This window comes from Chinchilla lanigera, unplaced genomic scaffold (assembly GCF_000276665.1).
Source record: "Chinchilla lanigera isolate Chin_1 unplaced genomic scaffold, ChiLan1.0 scaffold00122, whole genome shotgun sequence".
Classification (NCBI taxonomy): Eukaryota; Metazoa; Chordata; class Mammalia; order Rodentia; family Chinchillidae; genus Chinchilla; species Chinchilla lanigera.
In genome coordinates, this window is record NW_004955523.1 from 142359 (window position 1) to 164153 (window position 21795).

Genomic DNA, 21795 nt, shown 5'->3' on the forward strand with positions numbered 1-21795 from the left:
AAAGCATCTGAAGGATGTTTCCTGGACTGTGTCTAAAAACTTTGGACTTAAAACTCTTCAGCTTGAGAATTGACATTTGTTCACGGGCCAGCAAAGTGTTAGGCCAGTGGTTCCCAACTGGGAGTGATTGTACCACCCAGACTGCAGACATTTCTGGCTGTCAGCACTGGGGGAGGGTGCTCCAGGCCAAGGGCAGGGGTGCTATAAACATGCTGCCATACCCAGCACAGCACGCACTACAATGAACCGGGCCAGAATGCCAGCAGTGCAGGAACGGTGCAACCCCGCTCAGCCAAAGGGCCAGGTATGGCTGCAACGCATGTGTGACAGCGGACAGCCTACAAGCCTATGAGCTTGCCCTGGGTTCCTGGCGCCCTGGGTGGGGCCCACACATCCCCCAACAGCCGGTTAGACTGAACTGGTCCACGTGTACATCTCCCTCCAAGGTGGCAGCGTGAGCTCGCAAGGAGCTCAGGACTGCCGAGGAAGGCAGGCCATGTAACCAGACACTCAGGGAAAACAGCCTTGAAAAAGGAAAACAATGCTCATAGGGAAAACATTAAAAACCAGCTATGGTGGTTTTTAGTTCAACAGGCTGAGACATGACTGGAAGCTGGCCTGGTACAGTTCTCAGAATTCCCAAAAAATCCATCTCAGAGAGCCAGGAGAGACCCCATGGGAAGCTATGACAGTCTGTGACCCTACAGTCCACAGCAGTTTGGTGCCAATTCTGGCCACCTGTTTGCTGGGCTTGGCGCGCCAGTGACCTTGGGAATGTCTCACTAGCTCTCTGACCACCCGTTCCCTCCAGCCCACAGGGTTAGCTGCATCTTCAAGGTCACCTGAACCTTTGTCTCCAGATGCTGTGGGACAATCCACCTATCCAGGAGTATTTGCTGAGGATCTGTTTGTACAACAAATGCTTGGGGAATCCACGGGCCACGAGGCCCTGGTGTGTCTCTTGTGATCCTTCTACCACCAGGAAAGAAGAAATCCATACACAACACAGAGCTTCCTGGAGAACTATCAGCCATGCAGGGCTTGGGAGGTCTTCAAAGTGGGTTATGCGTGGCCTGACCTTGGTCTTGAGAGACGAGCTGACTCTGGCTGGTAAGAAAGGTGGGGAAGGAGCTTCAGGTAGGGAGCCCTCAGTGAACTAGGCCACGGGCATGGGGAAGTATAGGTGAGTGGAGAAGCAGGGAAAGGGGCTGATGGCTCTGGAAAGCCATCCTATGGTAGCTTTAGGTTTAGAATCAAAGCCAGCACAAGTTTCTTAACTTCTCTGAGCCTCAGGTATCTTGTTTATAGAAAAAAGATGGTGAGCATGGTAATTAGATGAACTCACCTGAGAAAAGTATTTTGTAAATCAAAGGGTTAGAGAGGCTTAAGGGAGTTTTAACCTTTTGAGCAGGAGAACCCCAGGCTTTCTGGCTGGGCATCTCTCTGCTCAGTATGAAAAAGAGAAGGAAGATGTCTAGAAGGAAATGGGGGTCTTGGTGACTGCCTGGACTTGGACAATGAAAGAGACAGGGCGGAGAGCTAACTGGAGCCTGAACACAGCCTGAATACACTGTTTTGCAGAGCCATGGGCATGGCATGGGAAGAGTTTGGTTTTGGGTATAGAAAGTTTGAAGTTAAACGTAGACTTGTAAGAAGAAGCATTCAACACGCAGAATTTGATAGCACCACACATAGATCCAGCTCGGTGAAACTACCGCATGTCCAACCAAGCCTCCCTGGGGACATCAGTGTCACACAAGACCAGCAAGGTGTGGGGCAACTTGCCTCACACACAGCTATCACAGGGTCACAGTTATCTGTTGCTTATGGAGAATGTTAGAGAACATCGTGGGATTTCCTGAATTCTTCCCAGCTGTCACACTGTAACTAAGCTCTTTTTACTTTTATTGCTTTTGTCTTCAGAGAGTTTTTGATCAGGGCTATGTGTGTACTTATTGTGTAACTGTAAGTTGTGTTCAGGAGAATCTTTTTTTCAATCATGACTGTTGAGGCGGTTTGTGGTTTCATAACAGTAATTACCTGACTTTTTTCCCTAATGAGGGAAGATGGAAATGCGCTAGGATCGTCTACACGTTAGTTACGAAGTGAAGTGACTCTGTCTGAATTTTTTGTTTACTGTTTTGACTTCTGGTAGATATTTATTGCTCTAGAAAAATCAAACCCATTTGGTGTTTCAGGGTTTAATTAGAGCAAGTTAAGCTTCTGCCTTGTACACTATGGTCAGCAAAGTCAGCTGAAAAAGCTATCAGGTGAAAGGCGGAGTGTCTTGGTTTCATCCTGGCCATGAGACCGTGACCCAGCCAATTCCTGGCTCTGGGCCTCAGTTTCCTTTCAGAAAATAAGGTGATTGGTCCAAGAGACCTTAAGCACTAAGATTCTCTGTCTTTATATTGAAAAAAAGAAGAAAAAATTAAACTAAGGCACATAAAATAGAGTTCCACTACCTTTGTAAGAGTTGTGAAGGAGCCTGCATGACCTTCTGAGCCTGAGAGATGTCCAGATTAAAATTCTGGCTCTGCTGCCGGAGAGCCCTGCTACTGTGAATAAATCTAAATGTGCCGAGTCTGTGCTGGGTAGCAGGGCAAGCCCTGCGGGACCATCCAGCGCACAGTGGCTATGAAGAGCACAGGATGCTGCTGGGAGCACGAGCTGATACGATCGCTACCAAGCTCCAGAGAGCCTGTGTCCTGCACAGCAATGTGACGGGGCCAGCGCTGCAGAAGGGAGAAGGCTTGGCTGGTCAGGCAAGTGTCCTCACTGAGCTGCAGAAAGATTCCTGTGCAGATCTGAGTATCCAGGGGTCAGGGGAGAGAGGGTGCCTTTTTACATGTAACACAGACACACACATTTCCTCTCTCTCACTTGCTCATCCACACACGCAGAAACATAAACGAGCTGTGATTCAAACATATGGCAAATGTTTACATTTTAAAACAGTATTACAGTGAAAGACACATTGCCACTAATCTCTCTTGCTTCAAACACACCTGCTCCATCATTATCCCCTCTTGCTGAAGTAAGTCTAGAAGTCCTCTTTCATAGTGTTACGGTTGTGCTATTGTGGCTGCCTTGGTGTGCCGAACTGATTCGAAACCTTTACTCTTCTCGGTCATGCTGGCTTTGGAGAAGAGCCAGCAGTTGCAGTGTTGGTCTGGTGAATAAGGTGGATGAGGACCCACCATCATGTTCTTGCGAGCTTGCCTCTCCATTGGATGGCGCTCAGCAGCAGCATTTCATGGTGAAGACACTCATGAAAGAGCACTTCCAGAACTGCTGCAGAGAGTGGCAAGAATGATGGGAGAAGTGTTCAAAACAAGGAGGAGAATTTTGAGGAGTATTGATGGCAATTAGTATTTTACTTTAACAAATGTTGTTATTTATTTGTTTTGGGGGGTACCGGGAATTGAACTCAGGACCTCATGCTTGCCAGGCAGGCACTGAGCTGAAACCCCAGCCCCAATAAATGTTTTTAAATTCAAATATTCACCATGTACTTTGAGCACCTCTTGTATATATCCCTTTGTACCTTGAGTGGTGAAAATAGTTTCTGTATATTAAAAACTAAATTACGCTGGTCATGGTGCTTCACATCTATAATCCCAACTACTCAGCAGGCTGAGGCAAGAGGCTCACTAGTTCAAGCCCAGTCTGGGCAACTTAATGAGACTCTGTTTCAAGAATAAAAAGGGTTGGGGATATAGCTCAGTGGCACCGCATTTGCCTCGCACGTGTGAGGCCCTGGGTTCCATCTCCAGGACTGAAAGAGGAAGGAAGGGAAAAGAAAACGAACCCTTTGATAAGTGCCTCCCTCCCGAGTCCTTCCCATGGTGCTCTCTGACCACGCAAGTCATCATCCTAATGGGGATGCTCATGAGAGTGGCAGAACATCCACCAATCACGAGGTCAGGAGCAGGGTCAGAGCCAGACTGTCCTGGCAACCCAGCCCAGAGCTCACCCTACAGGCAAGGACCTGGGCCTACCTGCCTCTCCATCCTCCCACCAGTCCTGCAACCTGCAGCCCCATGGCCATTATTTTCGGCACCTTAAACACACCCTTCAACACCTCTTGCCTTTGCCTGTGCTGTGGCCGGGAGCCCCGACACCCTGTGTCCTCCATCTGTCACCACCTGCTCCTCTTCTCACCCAGCTGAAGCAGTCTTTCTCAGCCCAGACTAGCACACGACCCCTCGGGGCACTCAGCTTGCCCCCCAGAGCACTCAGCACACGTTTCTGCTCCTCACTTGCCACCTGCCAGCCCCTGCCAACACGGCCCACCTGTCCACGGTGCAGCAGGCACTCCCTGACCACTCGCTGCATGGAAAGACGGATCAGCAAATGGGCAAGTGAATCCTCCCCTTCCCCTGCAAGCAGTGTGACCTTGCGCAAGTAACTTGAGCTCTCTGAGCTACAGGTCAATCTCCAGAGCAGGAAAACTATTATCTACCTCATAGGAGTGTTATAGGGATTGAATGAGACATGTGAAATGCCCAGCACACAGTAGATGCTCAGCAAGAGTTGCTGGAATGCAGAGCAGTGAGTATCGCTCACTTGACACCAAGTGTCTATCACGCTAGTGCATTACGGGTGCGCTGGCGCCTTGGGAGGCCGGGGTCCAGTGTGAGGCCTCCCTATACCTCACCGTGCCCGAACAGGCCTGCCCACGGCAGGGACTTGATGATGGCAGAAATGAGCCAGGCGACACACTCCACCCATCTCAAAGGCTGTGGCTTAGAAACTTTGAAGCCTAGCAGCCCGGAGTTATACACCATCTCTTCCGGGGGCTCCCAGCTCCAGGACTGACGGTGACAACCACTTCCTGCTCCAGGTGCTCACTGCCTAGAGGTCCCCGTGCTGCCTGTACCTGTGGCCAGAACAGCTCTCTGCGTGTAGCAAGCACGAAGCGTCTCCCAGACCCACAGTGCCAGAGAACACCAAGGCCGGCCTTGTTTCTCCAGTTCCCACGAGCGGGCAATGGCTGCCCCTGCCTGAGCACACACCCCCACCCTGCCCAGTGTACCCGGCCCAGCAGTGACATTTAGTACATGCATAAAAACTTACTGAAGCACAATCAGTGAATGAAAGAATGAACGAACCAACCAACGAATGAACGAATTACAGCCAGTACAGAGGCACCGAGGCCAGGGACAAAGGCTCTGTGGTCAGTGCGGGTCTTAGTCTTACCACTTGGCTGCTGACAGACCGTCCAAGTCACTTAACCTCACTATGTCTTAGGGTCCTCATCTGTAGAGCAAATAATGAAGGTCCCTACCTCATATGTTTACTAAGCCAATACAATGAGACCAGATACACAGCATTTAGCATAGCACCTAGCTTTACAATTGCTGGCAACTGTGGTCAGTGATGGTGTCCTGGTAGAATAGCACCTGTAATGATATGTGGTTACTATTAGTATTTAGTGATGAACCAATGATGGGGCCGGGGTTTGGAGACTACTGGCCTGGACTAATCAGCTCTCTGGTCATGGTCCTCGCTGCCAGCTACCATTTTTGAGATGCAAGGAAGGTCTAAGAGACAAGACTCAGAGGAGAGAAGGAACAAATACCCTGCTCAGCACATTCCAAACAGAAAGGGCAAGTAGGGCCAGGAGGAAAAGGGGCCTCAACCCGTGGCTGACTCTACAGGCAAAGCTGACCTCCAATCCCTGGGGGCAGCAGCAAAGAGCTTATCTTGGGGTGGGGTGGGGTGCCAGGTGGGATACAGGGCCAGGTAAGCCACCTGCCACTAAGGGAGGGAGCTTTTCTCTGTACAAAGTAGCTGACCCCGGTGTCATGCTTATTTGCATGTTACCACCGGGATGCATGAGCACCGCCCTAGATAGCTATAGTGGCCACGGGAGCCAGTGTAGATAGTGCCAGTCCTGGTGCCAGTCCAATCAGCACCCAGCAGCGGGCACCTGGCTTCTCCCACCTTCTGTTCAGGTGCCTGTTTTGCCTGGGTTTAGAGAGAGGCTATCAGGTGCCAGAGGAGGGCAGGGGGCCCAGGCTGCATGGGCATCAATTCCACAGCGTCTGGCAGTGTCTCCTGGTGCAGAGGACACCTGTCCCACCCAAGGCCAGCAGGTCCCACCCCTCCTGGCCCGCATCCTGCTCACCCGCTGCAGAAACTCCGTGCGCTCCTTCTTCTTGTTCCGGCACCGGGCCGCCGCTACTTTGTTCTTCTCCCGGCGCCTTTTCCTTCGTTCCTCTTCCTCATCTAGCTGCAAGGGCACAGAGCCACTGGTCAGACATGGAGACAAGGACAGAAAGGGGACGGTTCCCCTCCCCAACCCACATCTCAGCAGCCAGTGATTGCCCACAGCGGCCATCCTGCTGCCTGCAGAGAGGCTCTTCTCCAAGTGGATGGGCATCATGAGCAAGAACCAGTGTCCCACAAGGGCAGGGCTACCTGGTTCTGCCACAGTTCAGGGAGCCGGGAACCTCCCCTCCCAGGAGGTGGCAAGGGCGGGGTGGCCTGTTCTTCTGCTCAGCAAGTCCTCTGGGCATGATTTTCCGGGCCAGCAGTTCCTCGGCACTTCCTTTAAAAATGTCTAGGGCACAGACACAAGTTTCCCGTTCTAGCCCCACCCTTACATCCCTCAGAGCACCTCCACCCTCTCCTCTTACCCTCTGCTGGGATTTTAAGCCCTCACTGCTTGAAACCTATTTCCTCAGGCTGCCAACAGTCTCCCAGCTATTTTGCCTATGACCTCCTTCCCTGCCTCTGATTACTCGCCCACCAAGATGCTAGCTGTGACAGTGCCGGGGGACATGGGGACACAGCCCGGGGGCCTCCTGAGTCTCCAGGTGTGCTCCTCCCACAGGACATGAGGGCACTCACCATGCATGAAACAGGCCCAGAGACGGGGAGGTGGAAATCCAGTACCTACCACCAGCCCTGCCTTGGAATCCAAGTGGCAGCTGTTAGTGTTTTAATAACAGCTGGCATTCACTGCCCACTTTGGTAAATGCGTTAAACACATGCCATGTAACCCTCACAACCAAGTCTTATGAGGAAGCAGCTATTACGATCCCATTTTACAGATTGTGAGTCTACGGCTCAACAGCTCAGTCTATGTCCAAGGCCATATAACAAGGAAATGGTGAAGCCAGGATTTGAACTCTGGTTTCTCCACTTCCATCTCCTCGCACTTGATCGCTGGTTTCCAATGACACTAATGCATCAGGGTCACATCAGTGTGGTGCCTCTTGCTGTCCCTTACTTACCAGGAAAATCTGGAGACTACACAGAGCCAGCTGGGCTGTGGACAGCTCAGAGTCAAACGCCCCTCGAGAAGCTGTTGGATTGCCCTGGGCTTGCCAACTCCCACTTCTAGAGAGGAGCAGGGGATGGGGGGATAACTTGGGCAGCAAGGTCTCAGCTCCAAGGGCTGCAGGCCAGGAAAATAAGCAACCTCTCTCCATGCACTCCCAGCATGCTCTAGGAGCTCAGGACAGAGCCTGGGCCAGAGAGCAGCAGAGGGCAATGGCCCAAGCCTGGCAGAGCAGCTTCTTCCTTCTCCACCACCTCTGGGCTCCTCCTGCCCCACACTTGCTCGAAGAGGCTGCCAGAGAGGTGCCTTGTGGACACCACCGCACCCGAGCACCTCCCAGCCCCCTGGCCTCCTTTGGAACAGAACCAGAAGTGACAGCTCCTCTGGCTGACTTGCATCTGGGAAAATAGAAACCTGGCTGAAAGCGATTCCGCCCAACCTCAGCCTCACCCCTCCGTGGGCCGAGGTCACAGTGACGCCAGGCAGGGGGAAGGAACTGAGGAAGTGGCTGGCAGCGCAATCTCCCCTTGGCCAAGAGGGTTTGCCCACAAACTGCCAAGTAAGGGTGCAGCCAGGCACTGCTGGGCTCACAGGGTTTCAAGCGTCCCTCTGAGCAGCCCCTGGGTCCCTCTGTCCCCTGTACCTGGCTGCACCCCCAGCCCTGCACAGGACCTGATTCTAGAGTCAAGAGCAAGGGGAAGCTGCTTTGGCGGCAGATGCAGAGACCAGCGCTAGAAGGAAGTTGCCAGATCAGCTGAGCCAGCTTGACCCCGGGCCAGGGGGCGGGGCTGCTCCCCGGCCTCTGCAGTCCGCGCCTCCTGCCTCACCCTCCAGTCCAAATGCCTGGCACTTTTCCAGCCAGCCCTGCAGTCCCAGCCCAGCCAAGAGCACCTTCCGGTTCCACTTGGGAACCACTCCACCTTTAAGAGTAAACCCCACCTCCTCTGGGAAGGCTCCTCTGACTCCCCAGATGGAGCCAACTGCCTTCTGTAAGAGTCTATGGTTACTGGCCACTACCCTTGGGTACCCGGTCTGCTCACCTATTCTGGAGGACAGGCACCTAAGCATGGCACTCAGTGGGAGCTCAGTAAACCTTACCCCAATGAAAGAATGGAATAAAGGGTTCCAGAGAAAGATGCTGGGATTCTTTACCTGAAAGCCATTCACTGCCTGTGTTTGCATCTGTATAACCTTTCCTCCAGAAGCTCACAGCAGCCTTTTCTTCTAAGGACAGCCTTTTAGTCTGCAGAGGTCAGCAAAGCTTGGGGATTAGATGCACACTGGCTGAACGTAGGGTCTAGATTCAGGGGTACAGGCCCCTGATAGCCAGGACAGGTCACAAATATCAAGCAGGCCTGGACAGAATCCAGGGTGTGCCCTTAGGCCTAAAGCACCCGCTCCATAGCCATCACAGCTTCTGTACCCATCCCCAGACCTGTCCTGTAGCCATGCCCCGCTGGGCTAACAAGATGCAGCCCCGCCCCACCCCCTTGTCACACCTTCCCCATTAAAACTGGGCCAGGTGTCTGCGAAACCCTCCCACCGCTGGTTCCGAGCTGCCAGAGGAAATGTGGAAAACAGCTGTTGAGGCCCTACCAGAAATAAGTCAGGGGTTTGCAGGGCCCCCAGCCTCCTCCACCCCCCACAGCTACTCGAGCTCCTCTCGCCAACGCCTGTGCCATCATGCCCCTGACTGGGACCGCTGGGGGAACCTCCCTGCCCTCATCCAGACCCTTCTGGCATTCCCAGGGTGCAGGCTGCTGCCTGCTCCTTCCTGAGGCTTCCTGAACTCTCCAAGGCATTTGGTCAGAGTGGGTGAGAGACGGCAGAGCACCTACACCACACACCATGGGTGCAGAGATCTACAGTGGGGCAGAGCCCCAAGTGGGAGAGGATGCTGCTCCTCACGACGCAGCTGGAAGAACCAGTGTTGGAGAGGAGGCCACTTGACACTGAGACATTTGAAGAACGGTGAGATGGGAGCTGGTGTAGGGGGAGCATGCCTTTTTCTGTTCCCAAGCAGCTCTGGCTGCTTCTCCCAAATTCCCAGGAGTGCTCAGAGACAGTGATCTGTGTGTTGCTGGTGATGGGCGCCCCCATGCCATCCTTTGCACTAGGGACCTGCAACCAAGAGGACCCTCGTGTTGATCACTCCTCCTCATTAAGTGTTCTCAGGCCTCAACCCCTGGCCACAGGTGACTAAGCTGGGGTATATTCACCTTCCTGGAATTTTTTTTTAATTGCCACACGGTCTTGCTACATAGTGCAGGCTGGCCTTGAACTTACTTATGCAGCCCAGGCTGGCCTCAAACTCACTGTGATCCTCCTGCCTCAGCCTCCCGAGTGCTGGGATTATAGGCATGCGCCACCAGGCCCAGCATCCTTCTGGAATTTGAAACTGGACTGAAAGATGTTAAGTGCTGATAGCCAGGCATGGTGGCAAATGCATGTCATTCCAGCACTGGGTGGGCGGAGGGAGGGGGGACACGGCCTAAGGCAGGAAAATCGCAAGTGTGAGCCCAACTTGGGCAACTTAGTGAGACCCTGTCTCAAAAAAAAATACTGGATGGTGGGGGACACGCAGGGCCACCGCTTCACCCACGTGCCCAGAATCAGATAGATGAGGCTGCAGCAGTATAGCGATGAGGAGAGACCGATAAAAATGCTCAGCGGGAAGGCGTCAGCGAGACCAAGACAGGAAGGAAGCCAGGGCTGGACCAGGGAGACTGAGCGAGGTACACACCGAAGGGTGCCCTCCCGACTCGGGGGCTCCAGCAGCGCACCGTTGGCACCAGAGAACATGCGTCTCCTTATTGTCATGCCCGGACCCTTCATTTGCTCGCCCTGGCCCTGACCCTGGAAGAGACAAACACACATGCAGAACACAGAGAGAGGCAAAGACGGGTAGAGGGACGCTAAGGCAGAGAGGAAGAGCCACAGAGAAACATGGCGACATGGACAGAGGCCTGTGGCACAGCCACACGGCGGGACAGGCAGCAGACAGGCAGAAGGCACACACAGCAACCACCTCGGTCCTCTCGAGTCCACCGCTGGTGAGCCCTGTCTATGCTCCCTGTGCTTGGTATCCATGGTGCATACTCCTGGATCTGTCCTAAGACTTACTCCTTCGGCCTGCACTGAGTTTGAAGTTTCTGCCACTTGCCACCAAAGGATGCTCTGGTCACCAAAGCGCCACCCTTGTGAAGCCAGAAGATGCCAGGTGATAACGCAGAAGCGGAGGGTAGTCTCCACTGATCCTAGGGGGCATATCCTACCCAGCACCAATGTGTCTAGAGCATTCCAACCACTGGGAAATTGGCAGAGCCTGGATGCAGAGGGCCCCCTAAACACCAGCCACAAAAAGCAAACAACCCAGCAGGGAGTGGTGGGAAAATGAACACCTCCAAACCTCTCTCCTGCTGGTGCTGCCTCCACTGGCCAAGTTCAACCCAAAGCCAGAGTGCAAGGTGTGCTGGGTAGTGCAGTCCACTTGAAAGGATAGCTGGGGTCAACAGGAATGGATCGGATAGATGGATGAAAACACCCAGTGCATGGCTCTATCTATGTGGCCCTTACAAGCCCACTCACAGTCCTGCTCCCTGTCAGGGCTGGCAGGCAGGAAGCAGTGACAATAACAGCCAAGAAACAGGAACAGGGATCAAGGTCATGCCTAGAGCTAGTTTGTCCCTACACTTGCCAGGTGAGCACGGTCAAATACTTCAGCTCCTTGAGGTGTGGGGTGGTCTGCAGACAGCCCTGTCAGCCCAACCTGAGCACTTGTGAGAAAGCAGATCCTGACCCTCCCCAGGCCAAATGAAATGGAATCCATGTGTGGTCTAATTCCCAGGGTGACTTGTGCATAGAGGGAAGTCTGCTCTGGAGGCCATTAGAGGGCTGCCAGAGTTCTCCACAAACACATTCCTCCTCCGGTGATCCTTATTTGTAAACACCACCACCACCACCACCATCTACGTGGTTATTCGACCAAAAAGAAACCCAGCAGTCATGTGTAATCCCTCCTCTCACACGGTGCTTTTAGTGGCTTGAGGATTTTACCTGCAATACACATCTGTGGGCCATCCACCCACACAGTTCCACTCCTGCTGCCTCCACCCTGAGCGTGAGCATCACACTGGTCCTAAGGGCGCTCCTTGATACATGCGAGTCAGCAGCTCTGCTTAGAACCCCCCACACTGTCATCACAGTGGAATAAACCCCAGGCTGCTCTGCAGGCCCACACGGCTGAGGAGACCTGGCCCCACCTGTCCCTCTAACCATCTATGCATGAATACTGTCTACCCCTCAGTTCCAGCTGCAGGACCTCCTTCCTCTTCCACAAGACACCAAGTTCTTCCCTGCTCGTGGGCTTTGCATCTGCTATCCTCTCTAATAGGATTTCCTGCTGAACACCTTGCTGACCATCCCAGTCTAAAATATCCACATCTTCTCTGCCCCGTTAGCATCTCCCGCTTTACTTCCTCCAGGTACTTTTCACTAACTGCACTTACATTCTCCACATGTGCATCTGCCTGCCACTCCTCAGTCTCCCCGAGAATGCCAATCTATTTATAGATCATGGACTTACATAAATACCTCAGTCTGTCTAAGTACTGCTATCCCCCCGCCTCCAAAGCTGAGCATGGCACAGGATGGGCCTTTGATGAATATTTATTAATTAAACCAAGAACATTTCCTTCTTGAGTAAATAATCTAGGACAGTTCTGCTGTCCTCCTTACTTTGACAGACAAGAGAACTAAGGACGTCAAGGCTGCTGGGATGCTCAGTGACAGCTCAGGCTTCCCACCCAGGCCCTCCGGCCCTCGGAGCCGAGTGCTTCTGCTCTTTGCGACCCTGGATTCTTACATCCCATAAGCATTTTCAAAATTATATCTTGTGAGCCCCACCAACAGAGAGAAAGAGAAAGAGAACTAACACATTCAGCCATGGCCTTGGAAATAAAAAAATAAACTCACATGGACAAAACAATAAGGGAAAAGAACAATAAAGCAGGTAGCAAGCAAAAACAGAGAAAAGCCCAATCTCACCCTAAGTAGAATGGCAGAGGTATAAAGGGTTTCATCTCAAACTAACAACTGTAGTTTTGGGTGGAGAGAACCAGCCTTGCCTGCAACATGGGGCTCCAGGGAGTCTTCCAGGACTGAGTTCCCCAAAAGCTCTGCTACAGATTAGCTGTGTTCCCAAGCAAGTCCTGTGGTCTCTCTTCCTCACTGGCACATGGAAGGCATCGACCCTTGCTGGACAGGGTAGCAATGATTAAGTTCCAGCCCAGAGCCTGGAACAGGAAGGTTCTGCAGATGTCACCTTCCCTGCCTGCCTTGCTAGGTGACACAGAGGCAGCGCCATGGCCCACAGCAGCACGTTCAGCCTCCCTCTTTGGCAGAGGCAGCATAAAAGGAGAGGTGGGGTGGGGAAGGGGCAGGGTGAGCCAGCCTGGCAGTCTCCAGATCTAGCCCTGGGCCTCGAGCCACCAGTCAGGCCCATAAGAGCCCTCCCCAAGCCCACACGGAGAAGCCACATTCCAACAACAGGGACCCATGAGCACCCTGGGAAGTAAACACCCAAATGCCAAACATACCAGACATTCCCCCCATAAACAGGCTGCATCAGCCAGGGGCTGTGGTCCCAACCCACTCCCTCCTCACACTGTCCGCACAGCAGGACAGTCCCGGGGTGAGATCTTGGCCACGCCACAGCAGCCAGCCTGGGTCCACGGCCTCCTCTGCCTGCAGCAGGGCAGGATGAAGGAGGAGGAAACCCCAAGGGCCCTTGTCCAGCACCCTTGCTGACCCCCTGCAGCCTGCACGGGCCAGGCCCTGCCGACCAGGCCCTCCCTCGGGGCTGAGCTGTTGGAAACTCTGTGTTGGTCTCTCTCGTCTTCTCTAGCCAGGCCTGCTTCCCCAAAGGGCCCAATTCTGGACCTCAACTGCTTCACTAAACAGCAGGCAGGGCTTACAGAGAAAAGGCAAGACAAATGCTCAGTTTAAAGCTGGGCTGTGAACTCAAGTCACCTCCAGGAGCCAAGCGAGGAACTGCTAGTGAAGGAAGAGGCTGGGGCGGGTCTGGAGTTTCTGTCTCCTCCACTGTCCTGGGCACCCTCGGGAACAGGCCTGTGTCCTGCTGACTTTGCATGCTCAGTACTGGGAAGAGCTTGTGGCCATCAGGAGCGCTCGCTCAGTGTTTGGTAAGGGAGGGAAGAGGGAGGCCTGACCAGAGAGCCGGGGACCAGAATTTCCAACTCCCAGCCCGGTGCCTTTTCCACTTCCCTCCAGCTGCCTCTCAGCACCAGGGTATAACTAAACCCACGCACTGGAGCGGTACCCACTCAGAGCAGCCCAGCCGCCGCCAGGTGAAGGCTCTGTGCAAGAACTGGCAGAGGCAGCGGCTCCACCTGCCGAAGTGAGCCACTCGGCTCTCACGGCCAGGATCAGGCACAGGAGGTCAAGGCTGCTCGCTGCTCTCTGCGTCTGCAGGAAATGGTGCGGAGGCTCCAGCAAGAAGAAGGGCCAGGGGGCCACATCTGCATCACTGAGCCAGGAGCTCCAGCTCAGAGCACAAGAGGGAGTCTGCCCAGTCTGGGATGGACAGTGGCAGGACTGGCCAGAAAGCCACCACTTTCCAGGAAGCAGCAGGGCTGCCTTCTTCGTGAACGGATAGTCTAGCATGACAGCATGAGCTCTGGCAGGCATTAGGGCCCACAGTGGGCCCTCCCAAGCCAACTGTTCTATCGCCCCCACCCCCCGAGTCTCAGCAGCAAGAAGCATTTCTCTGACCTTGGCCCTCCCAATCCCCATCCCATCCACAGGAAAAAGCTTCTAGGTTAAGAGAACCTATAGACAGTAGGCTGCAGAGGCATGGGGCTGGTCTGACAAACAGAACAGGGAAGGGCTTTTCTCTCAAAAAGCCAGGGAGAATGGCCCATTTCCACTGCTAAGAAAAGACAGCATTGTGTTTGGGATAAAGCCTGCAAGAGCCAGCTGGGCAGGGTGACATCCATCTGTGGACATTCCCACTAGGGGAGAAAACTCTGTTACTATGAAAGTGAGAAAGTCCAGGAGACAGAGGAAAAAGCACACTGACACAGGCAGAGATCCTAACACTGCAGAGAAAAAGAGACAGTGAACTATGTGGAGAATGATGACTTTTGTTGAAATGTGTCTGTTTCCAGCTCATTTCATATTTATGATTTTGTGGGGCCTGGTTTCCCACTAGGCAATCAATCTACTTTCTTACCCTACTGATAATCATTTCAAAAGACGAGAAAAGGAGCGAGTCAGTGGCCCCCACGAGACTCTCACTAGATAGGAAGCAGAATACATCTGTCAGGGAAGACCCCATTTTCTTCTCAGAGAGTTAATAATCCAGTTGAAACTAATTCTTTAACAAGTACAGCAAATGGTGTAACATGCTTAGATTTTATTGGGTCAAAAATGACTCTATGTACAATTACATGAAAATGCAGTTGTCGCACAGAATACTGACAAGTGGGGCTGTTGTGAAAGCCCCGAGCTGGCTAAAGTAGAAGACCATTTCAAGTGGTGTCCTATTAAATCCTTCAGAAGTCATTTGTTTTTCATCATGAAGGTGAGAAACAAGGCCCTTGCTTAATTGTTCTCCACCAAGGCAGTTCTGTTGGATCTGTATGCAGGGTGTGCACTGGATTGCAGCCAATTTTGTTCAGTCACAAGGCACAGAGAACAGACACATCACCCAGCCGAAAGGCAGCCTCTTCACAGAAGGTACTGAACGCCAGCTAAAAATCTCACTGATGTGGCAGGGCCAAGCAGGGTTACCTGGCCTGGAAGATGAAGGGGTGATTTCACCATGAGTGATACATGTGAGGATTCAGATCACAGTTCAAAGAGGTAGTAAAGAAGGGCTTGGCCACCCCAGGACAGATAAGGCAGGGGAGAGTTCCCTCTCACTACAGGCGCAGAGCAGCTCCTAGTTCATAGACCAGAACAGCTGAGAACTCCGGGTCATCAATAGCAAATGTGGGTTCCTACAGAATCAGGAATCTGATTCCTGATTCTATCTGATTCTATTCTGAGTCTATCTGACTCACTCTCCTAAAACAATAAAGAAACAGCCATTGACAACACAGCAGTCTATTTAATTTGGAAGTCCTTAGGGTGTGGTCACTGGCAAAGCTACGGCAGGAGCTCCAACCTGGAAATAATCAGTTCAGAATCACTGAGGTGTTTACTGATTCAGACAGCAGCCCATGCCTTGCAAAGACTCGGGTCCCACACACATTAAGGACTTCTCAGTGGCTGAAAGCAGAGAGGGTTGAAGAAAAATGTGGCTTTAGACCCTTGTGACAATTCTCACAGGTCCTTTGCCAGTCAGAGTGGGGTACACAATCATGCCATCTAAACATTCAGAAAGCACCCACATCCCCTGGAGAACACAGAGTAGCATGGATTTCTGGGCTCCATGGTCAGCTTCAGTCTAGGACTAGAAATCCTGCACCCTACTTTGGTAGGTTTAGGGCAAGACCCAAGAATCTACACCTCTAACAAGCCCTGCATGCTGGTGTCATTGCCCTGTGGGCCCCACTTTGAGGAGCACCAATATATACCAGTGGATTTCAGACTGGTGTGTGTGTGTGTTACTGGGGTTTCAACCCAGGTCCTTGTCACTGAACGACATCTCATTTTTTACTCAGAGAGAGGGTCTCATTAATTTGCTAAGCTGCCTAGGAGCAAAAGGCTCTTATTCCAATGATACAAAATATTAAATATTACATAAAGGAAGAATTTTATTCAAGGGTTTATAATGTGTTATATACTTACTATAGTCATTCAGTGAAAACAATAAGATGTATTTTGATTAATATAAAACTTTTAACTTACAGGTTAAGTGGGACATTTGCAGGTTTCTGACAGCCTCAGCACCCAAATTATTCCTATCTTGTTTTCCTTAGACAGGAAAAGTCAATAGTTTGTTACAAGTGGTGGACAGGCAAGCAGCTAAGTAGAGATGCAGAGGTAGGTGGGCAGGTTATGGACAATGCTTCATCAGCTGCCTTGCTCTCATAATGCGAATCAGTTAAACACAAGTAACAGGAAAGGCTCTGTTCTGAAATCATGCAAAATAGAGCAACCTGGCACTAGATGTCATCTTGGTGGTGCTCTCCAAGGTGTTACATTTCATAAACAATAGGTATGTGCACGTGTGTGGATCTTGTTGTCTTTTAAATGGAATAGATAAAATAAGGCTTTAAAAATGTGGCCCTGGAGCCAAGCGTGGTGGTGTACGTCTGTAATCCTAGCACTTGGGAGACTGAGGCAGGAGGACTGCCACAAACTCAAGGCCAGCCTGGGCTATATAGTGACCAGGATGAACTACAGAGTGAAACCCTGTCTCAACAAACAAACACACACACAAACAAACAGCCTTGGCAAGTGACTTAACGTAGTTGTTAGAACAGATCAGAGAAGACGATATCTAGAAAAGAGGTTTAAAAGGCTCAAAGTTCGTTGTCTGGGTTAGTCACACAGATGCCCAAATTCCCTTAAAGCCCTGGGCTTGTCCAGGTTAGAGCCCCATGCTGGCCCACACAGACCCATTGACTCAGAAGGCTCTCCAGGGGTCCTAACGAACAGCAGCCAGTTAGGGACACTGTTCCCCTGCAGTCCTGCACCCAAAGCTGTCAGAACCTACTCCTTGCTTCTGGATGACGACAGCAGCAAAAAGGAAAGGTAAGAAAATGACCCTAGACGGATCCTGGCTTCCTCATTGCTGCTGGTCTAAGAGCGGGATTTAACAATCGCAGCTCCCAATTCTGGAGCACCTCTATACACTGAGTGATTTGCTACATTATCCCTTCTAATCCTCCCCATTTCCCTGTGGCAGATGTTATGCTTCCCCATCTTAAAAACAGTTTTATTGAGATAAAATTCACATGCATCATACAGTTTGCCCAGTGAAACAGACAATTCAGCAACTTTTAATATATTCACAGAATTGTGCAACTACCACCAGGATCAATTTTAAAACATTTTTATCATCCCCCAAAGAAACCCAAAGCCTCAGTCATCACCCTCATTCCTCCCATCTCCCTAGCCCTAGGCCAGCAGAGGACCAGTTCTACTTCCGACCTCTGCAGATTTGCTATTCTGCACACCCTATGTATATGGAGTCATGTAACGTGTGCTCTGTGACTGGTTTCTGTCACTCATGACACTTCAAGTTTCATACACACTGCGGCATGTATTAGTATTCTCTTTACAAACCACTTATATTCCATTGTATGGATATATCACATGTTGTTTATCCACTGAGGCACACCTGACTTATTTCCACCTTGCAACTATGATGAATACTGCTGCTATGAATGTTCATGCACATACTTCTGTGTGACCACATTTTCCTTTCTATTGGATGTGTGTGCATGCATGTGTATGGAACTGCTGGATCATGTGGTGACTCTACTTTTAGCCTTCTGAGCAACGGCCGACCGTTTCCCAAAGTGGCTGTACCAGTAACAGTCTCACTGATAGTTCATGATCACAGCCCCTTGACACTCTCACAACCCTGGCTTTATCCTTTTTATTATTATAGTCACACAGTAGGTATGAAGTAGTACCTCAGTGTGGCTTTGGTTTGCATTTCCTTGAGGGCCAATATAATTGATGATTGTGGTCACCAGCCATTCGTACATTTTCTTTAAATAAATGTACACTGAGATACTTTGCCCACTTCCAAACTATGTTATCTTTTCATTATTCAGTTAAAATCATTCTTTATATATTCTAAATACAAGTTCCTTATTAGATCTTTGATTTGCAAAGATTTTCTCTCATTCTGTGGACTTTTTTTTACACTCTGTGTCTTTTGGTGCACAAAAACTTTTAATTTTGATGATGTCTAATCTATACCTTTTTTGGTTGCTTGTGTTTTGGTGTGTTGCGGGGGTCACATCAATGAAACCATTGTCTAAGCCAGGGTCACAAAGATTTACAGCTGTTTTTGTCTTAAGAGTTTTATCATTTTAGCTACTAAATTTAGGGGTTTTTTGTTGTTGTTGTTGTTTTTTTGGTTTTTTTTTTTTGGTCTTTTTGAGACAGGGTCTCACTATTCAGTTCAGACTGATCTTGAGCTCACTTTGTAGCTCAGGCTGGCCTTGAACTCGCAGTGGTCCTCCTGCCTCAGCCTCCCGAGTGCTGGGATTACAGGTGTGCGCCACCACACCCAGCTAAATTTAGGTTTTTGATTCATTTAGGGTTCATTTTTACATTTAGTTCGAGGTAGGAGTTTATCTCCTCCTATTTAAAAGAAAATCATTTCAGAGGTGGGAGGCAACCTCGTTTTCCTTCAAGTATAAAATCAGTCAGTGTTGGTGTGTGAAATATCAAATTTATAAATACAAGCTCCAGTTATCAAGCCAGTCAAGGGAAGACCTGAAGAGTATTTGAACTTCCCTCAGTTTAACTTCTTACTTATAATCTAGAATCTGCACCCAGGCTGTCTCATTCTAGCTCCCCACTCAAACGTCTCCCCAGACCTTTATCTGAAGTGGCACTGACTAGCCCAGTGTGCTTTGCACCCCAGGTCAGCTACTCACCTCATCTCTCACGACTTTACCTGGAAAAGCAGGCCTGCTCTACACTGACCAGAAGGGTGGGAGGTGAGGTCCCATTTTGTGGAGCCCTTCACCCACCCTAGCTTCCAAGCTGCTCTTGGATTACTTGAGATTTGGTAGCCAAGTGTAAAATACAATTTAGTTTTCATTCTCTTATCTCATGTTTGAGAGCCAACTATCCATCCTTCTTCTTCACTGCTGACCAGGCAGTTTTCCCACAGAACTAAAAAACCTCCAAATACTCATATTTACATGTTTTTATATTTTTCTTCATTTTCACAAGGGAGGATATGAAAGCTCAAACATCTAGTGACCTGCCCAGAGCCAAACTATTCCAATGCAATGCTTTGAACTTGCTTTGAACTGGCATTGTTTCCCAAGAGCCCAGGGTCTTTGTTTTTTGGCACGTGAAGCAGGGAAAAGGGCTACGGGGACAAGCAGTGAGGGGCTTGCCAATCAGCATGCATCATCAATGCTTGTCAAGAGCATGCATAAGCACTGTGCTTAGTGAAGGGCCCGGAAGCCAAAGGACAGGGCACAGCACGTGACAGGAAGTGCACAACCTTGAAGAACGGCTCACCCCAGAGGAGCCCCGGGACCTCGTTCCCAGCGCCTCTACACCCTGTCTGTATCTGTCCAAATTTCCCTCTAGGTCTTCCTGCTATCCTTTTGGGCCAGCTGCTTTGTGCCTTTTAGGCACAGTAGAGGGGAGGGAGATTTCAGTGTTCTCACGTTATTCAGCAAGGAAAGCCTCACCTCAGAGAGGGCTCAGTTTCCCAACTACAAGTCCACATGGCCAGTGGACTTGGGGACACTAAAGCAAGGCGACCAGCACTGAGTGAAAAGGCCACTTCCTAGGGGTGCTAAAAACCTAGTGGCTGACAGGCTCCAGCAATGACATGAACACCACAGGAACAAGATAAGGGGCCACACAAAGCAGCCCAGGGGCAAGAGATGGCTGGAGGGCCTTCCCCTCACAGCATCTGCTGACAGCAGAAACTCTAGCTGCATCTAAACTGCATAAACAACCAGAAACAGGCAAGTTGGCTTGCTTTCCCAAATCCCAGGCCACAGGCTCAGAATGCCCTAACACCGGCGCTGTTGGGTTACATGATTCGCTGCAAATGCACCAGTTTCTGTAAAGGTAACTAACAGGGATGATGAGCTACACACGGTCGTCTTTGCACACAGTGTCTTCATGGTGCAACTGTATGAGTTTTAGATTCCTTCCTCTATACTGAGGGTACTGATGCTCTGAAGAACCAACTGACTCTGCCAAGGTCATGTCAGGCATGTGTGACAGAGCCAGAACTTTAAACCAGATGCTTAAATTCAAACCCAGAACAAGGAAGCAGCCCCTCAGGTTAGGCCGGAATGGTGCCCTGCTCCCACAACAACGGGGCACCTCTGAACACAGGCTGCCCAGCACTTCCAGGCACGGGGGTCCCTCCAGGAAATGGAAGCCCAAGGAGAAAGTACCTGAATCAATTATAAAAATGCGGATAATGGTCATATTTGAAAAGTGGGTCACAGTCCACCTTATGTGTGTGTCTGGTCACTATGTAGCATGTGAAAGCTTTACCTGCATTAATTCATTTCATTATCATAGCAACTCTGAGAGGTAGGTATTATTTTACCCCATCTTAAAATAGAACGTCTAAGGGAAAGCAGTAGGAACTTTCTTTTTTTTTTGGTACCGAGACTCAAACTCACAACTTCACACTTGCCAGGCAGGCGCTGTGTTGCTGAGCTGTATCCCTGGTGAAATAGGAACTTTCCAAAGTGACTTTTGCTAAGAACACGCTGTCCAGCTACATTCCACATGCCATCTCTCCAAGGGACCTCATGCTAGGACAGCAGCAAGTATGACCAAGCCTCTACAATAAAAGCTCTAGGACTCTCTTGAATGCTCAGGTTGTGGTATCAAACAACACTGCGTATCAAAAGAGCCAACGTCAAACACACTCACTACTGCCAATCACTATCAATCACTCTTCCTCAGATGTAATTCTTTACCAGCCAGAAAGCCAACCACTTTCAGAAACATGCTAACAAAGTGGTGGGGCCAAAGTAGGAAATCAGGACTTAAGGACAAAAGTTGGGAGACCCTGTTTCAAGAAAGGACACATTGGATCTTTCTGCCAACCAAGGAAGACAAATACTGCATCAGAGCTAGGGGGAAGAAGGCCAATGCTATTCCAAAGAGCCACAAGTTAAAACCAATTATGCAAGGCTTGCTAAAAATAATGTCAGTGGGCTGCCTTTATGCTTCAAGTCGCTAAAACACAAGCAAGCTTAAGCCAGCGCTTACCCAGCACATCATCTGGTCTGGGGCAACTTTTTACGCTCAGGCTAAAATGCGGATGAGCATCATAGTCTCTTTTATGAACAAACTGTGGGGAGATCACCTCTGGCTCAGAGTAAGCCACCTTCTGAGTCCCCTGTGACCCACAGATTACAACTCACCCTCCACTGAAGACCCTTGGAATAGTCTAAAAGGCCCTGGAGAAGTTGGGAAGTCACTTCCCAAAAGCATCTCACTAGTTTCTGAGCCTGCTAAGCAGATACCTAGATTCCCTAAACTGTACCTACAAAGATTCTGATGGCAGTGGCCTGGAACACAGTCTGGAAATCTAAATTTTTAATAAGTTTCCCAAGCTAGTTTGATGATCAGCCAAGTTTGGGAAGAGCTAGTTTGATTTTTATCCTGTTTCCTTGTTTTTCTGCCCAAAGACATTTAAATTCAGAAATAGAAAAGCTATGGAATAACAACAAGGTAAGAATTAGAAAACAGAGCCCGGTGTGGTGGTGCACGCCTGTAATCCCAGCACTGGGGAGGCTGAAGCAAGTGGATCATCACAAGTTCGACACTAGCCTGGGCTATAAAGTGAGCTCACG

General features: G+C 50.4%; 1 protein-coding gene across 1 annotated transcript in view; it reads right to left on the reverse strand.

Annotated features, from left to right (window-relative positions):
• Nucleotides 1-21795, reverse strand: part of Jdp2 (Jun dimerization protein 2) — a gene marked incomplete at its 5' end in the record, with an annotated part of 29224 nt that overhangs the window by 1813 nt on the left and 5616 nt on the right. The window contains 1 exon segment of the mRNA XM_013507179.1: nt 6134-6238. Coding sequence (XP_013362633.1) covers nt 6134-6238 — 105 coding nt within the window.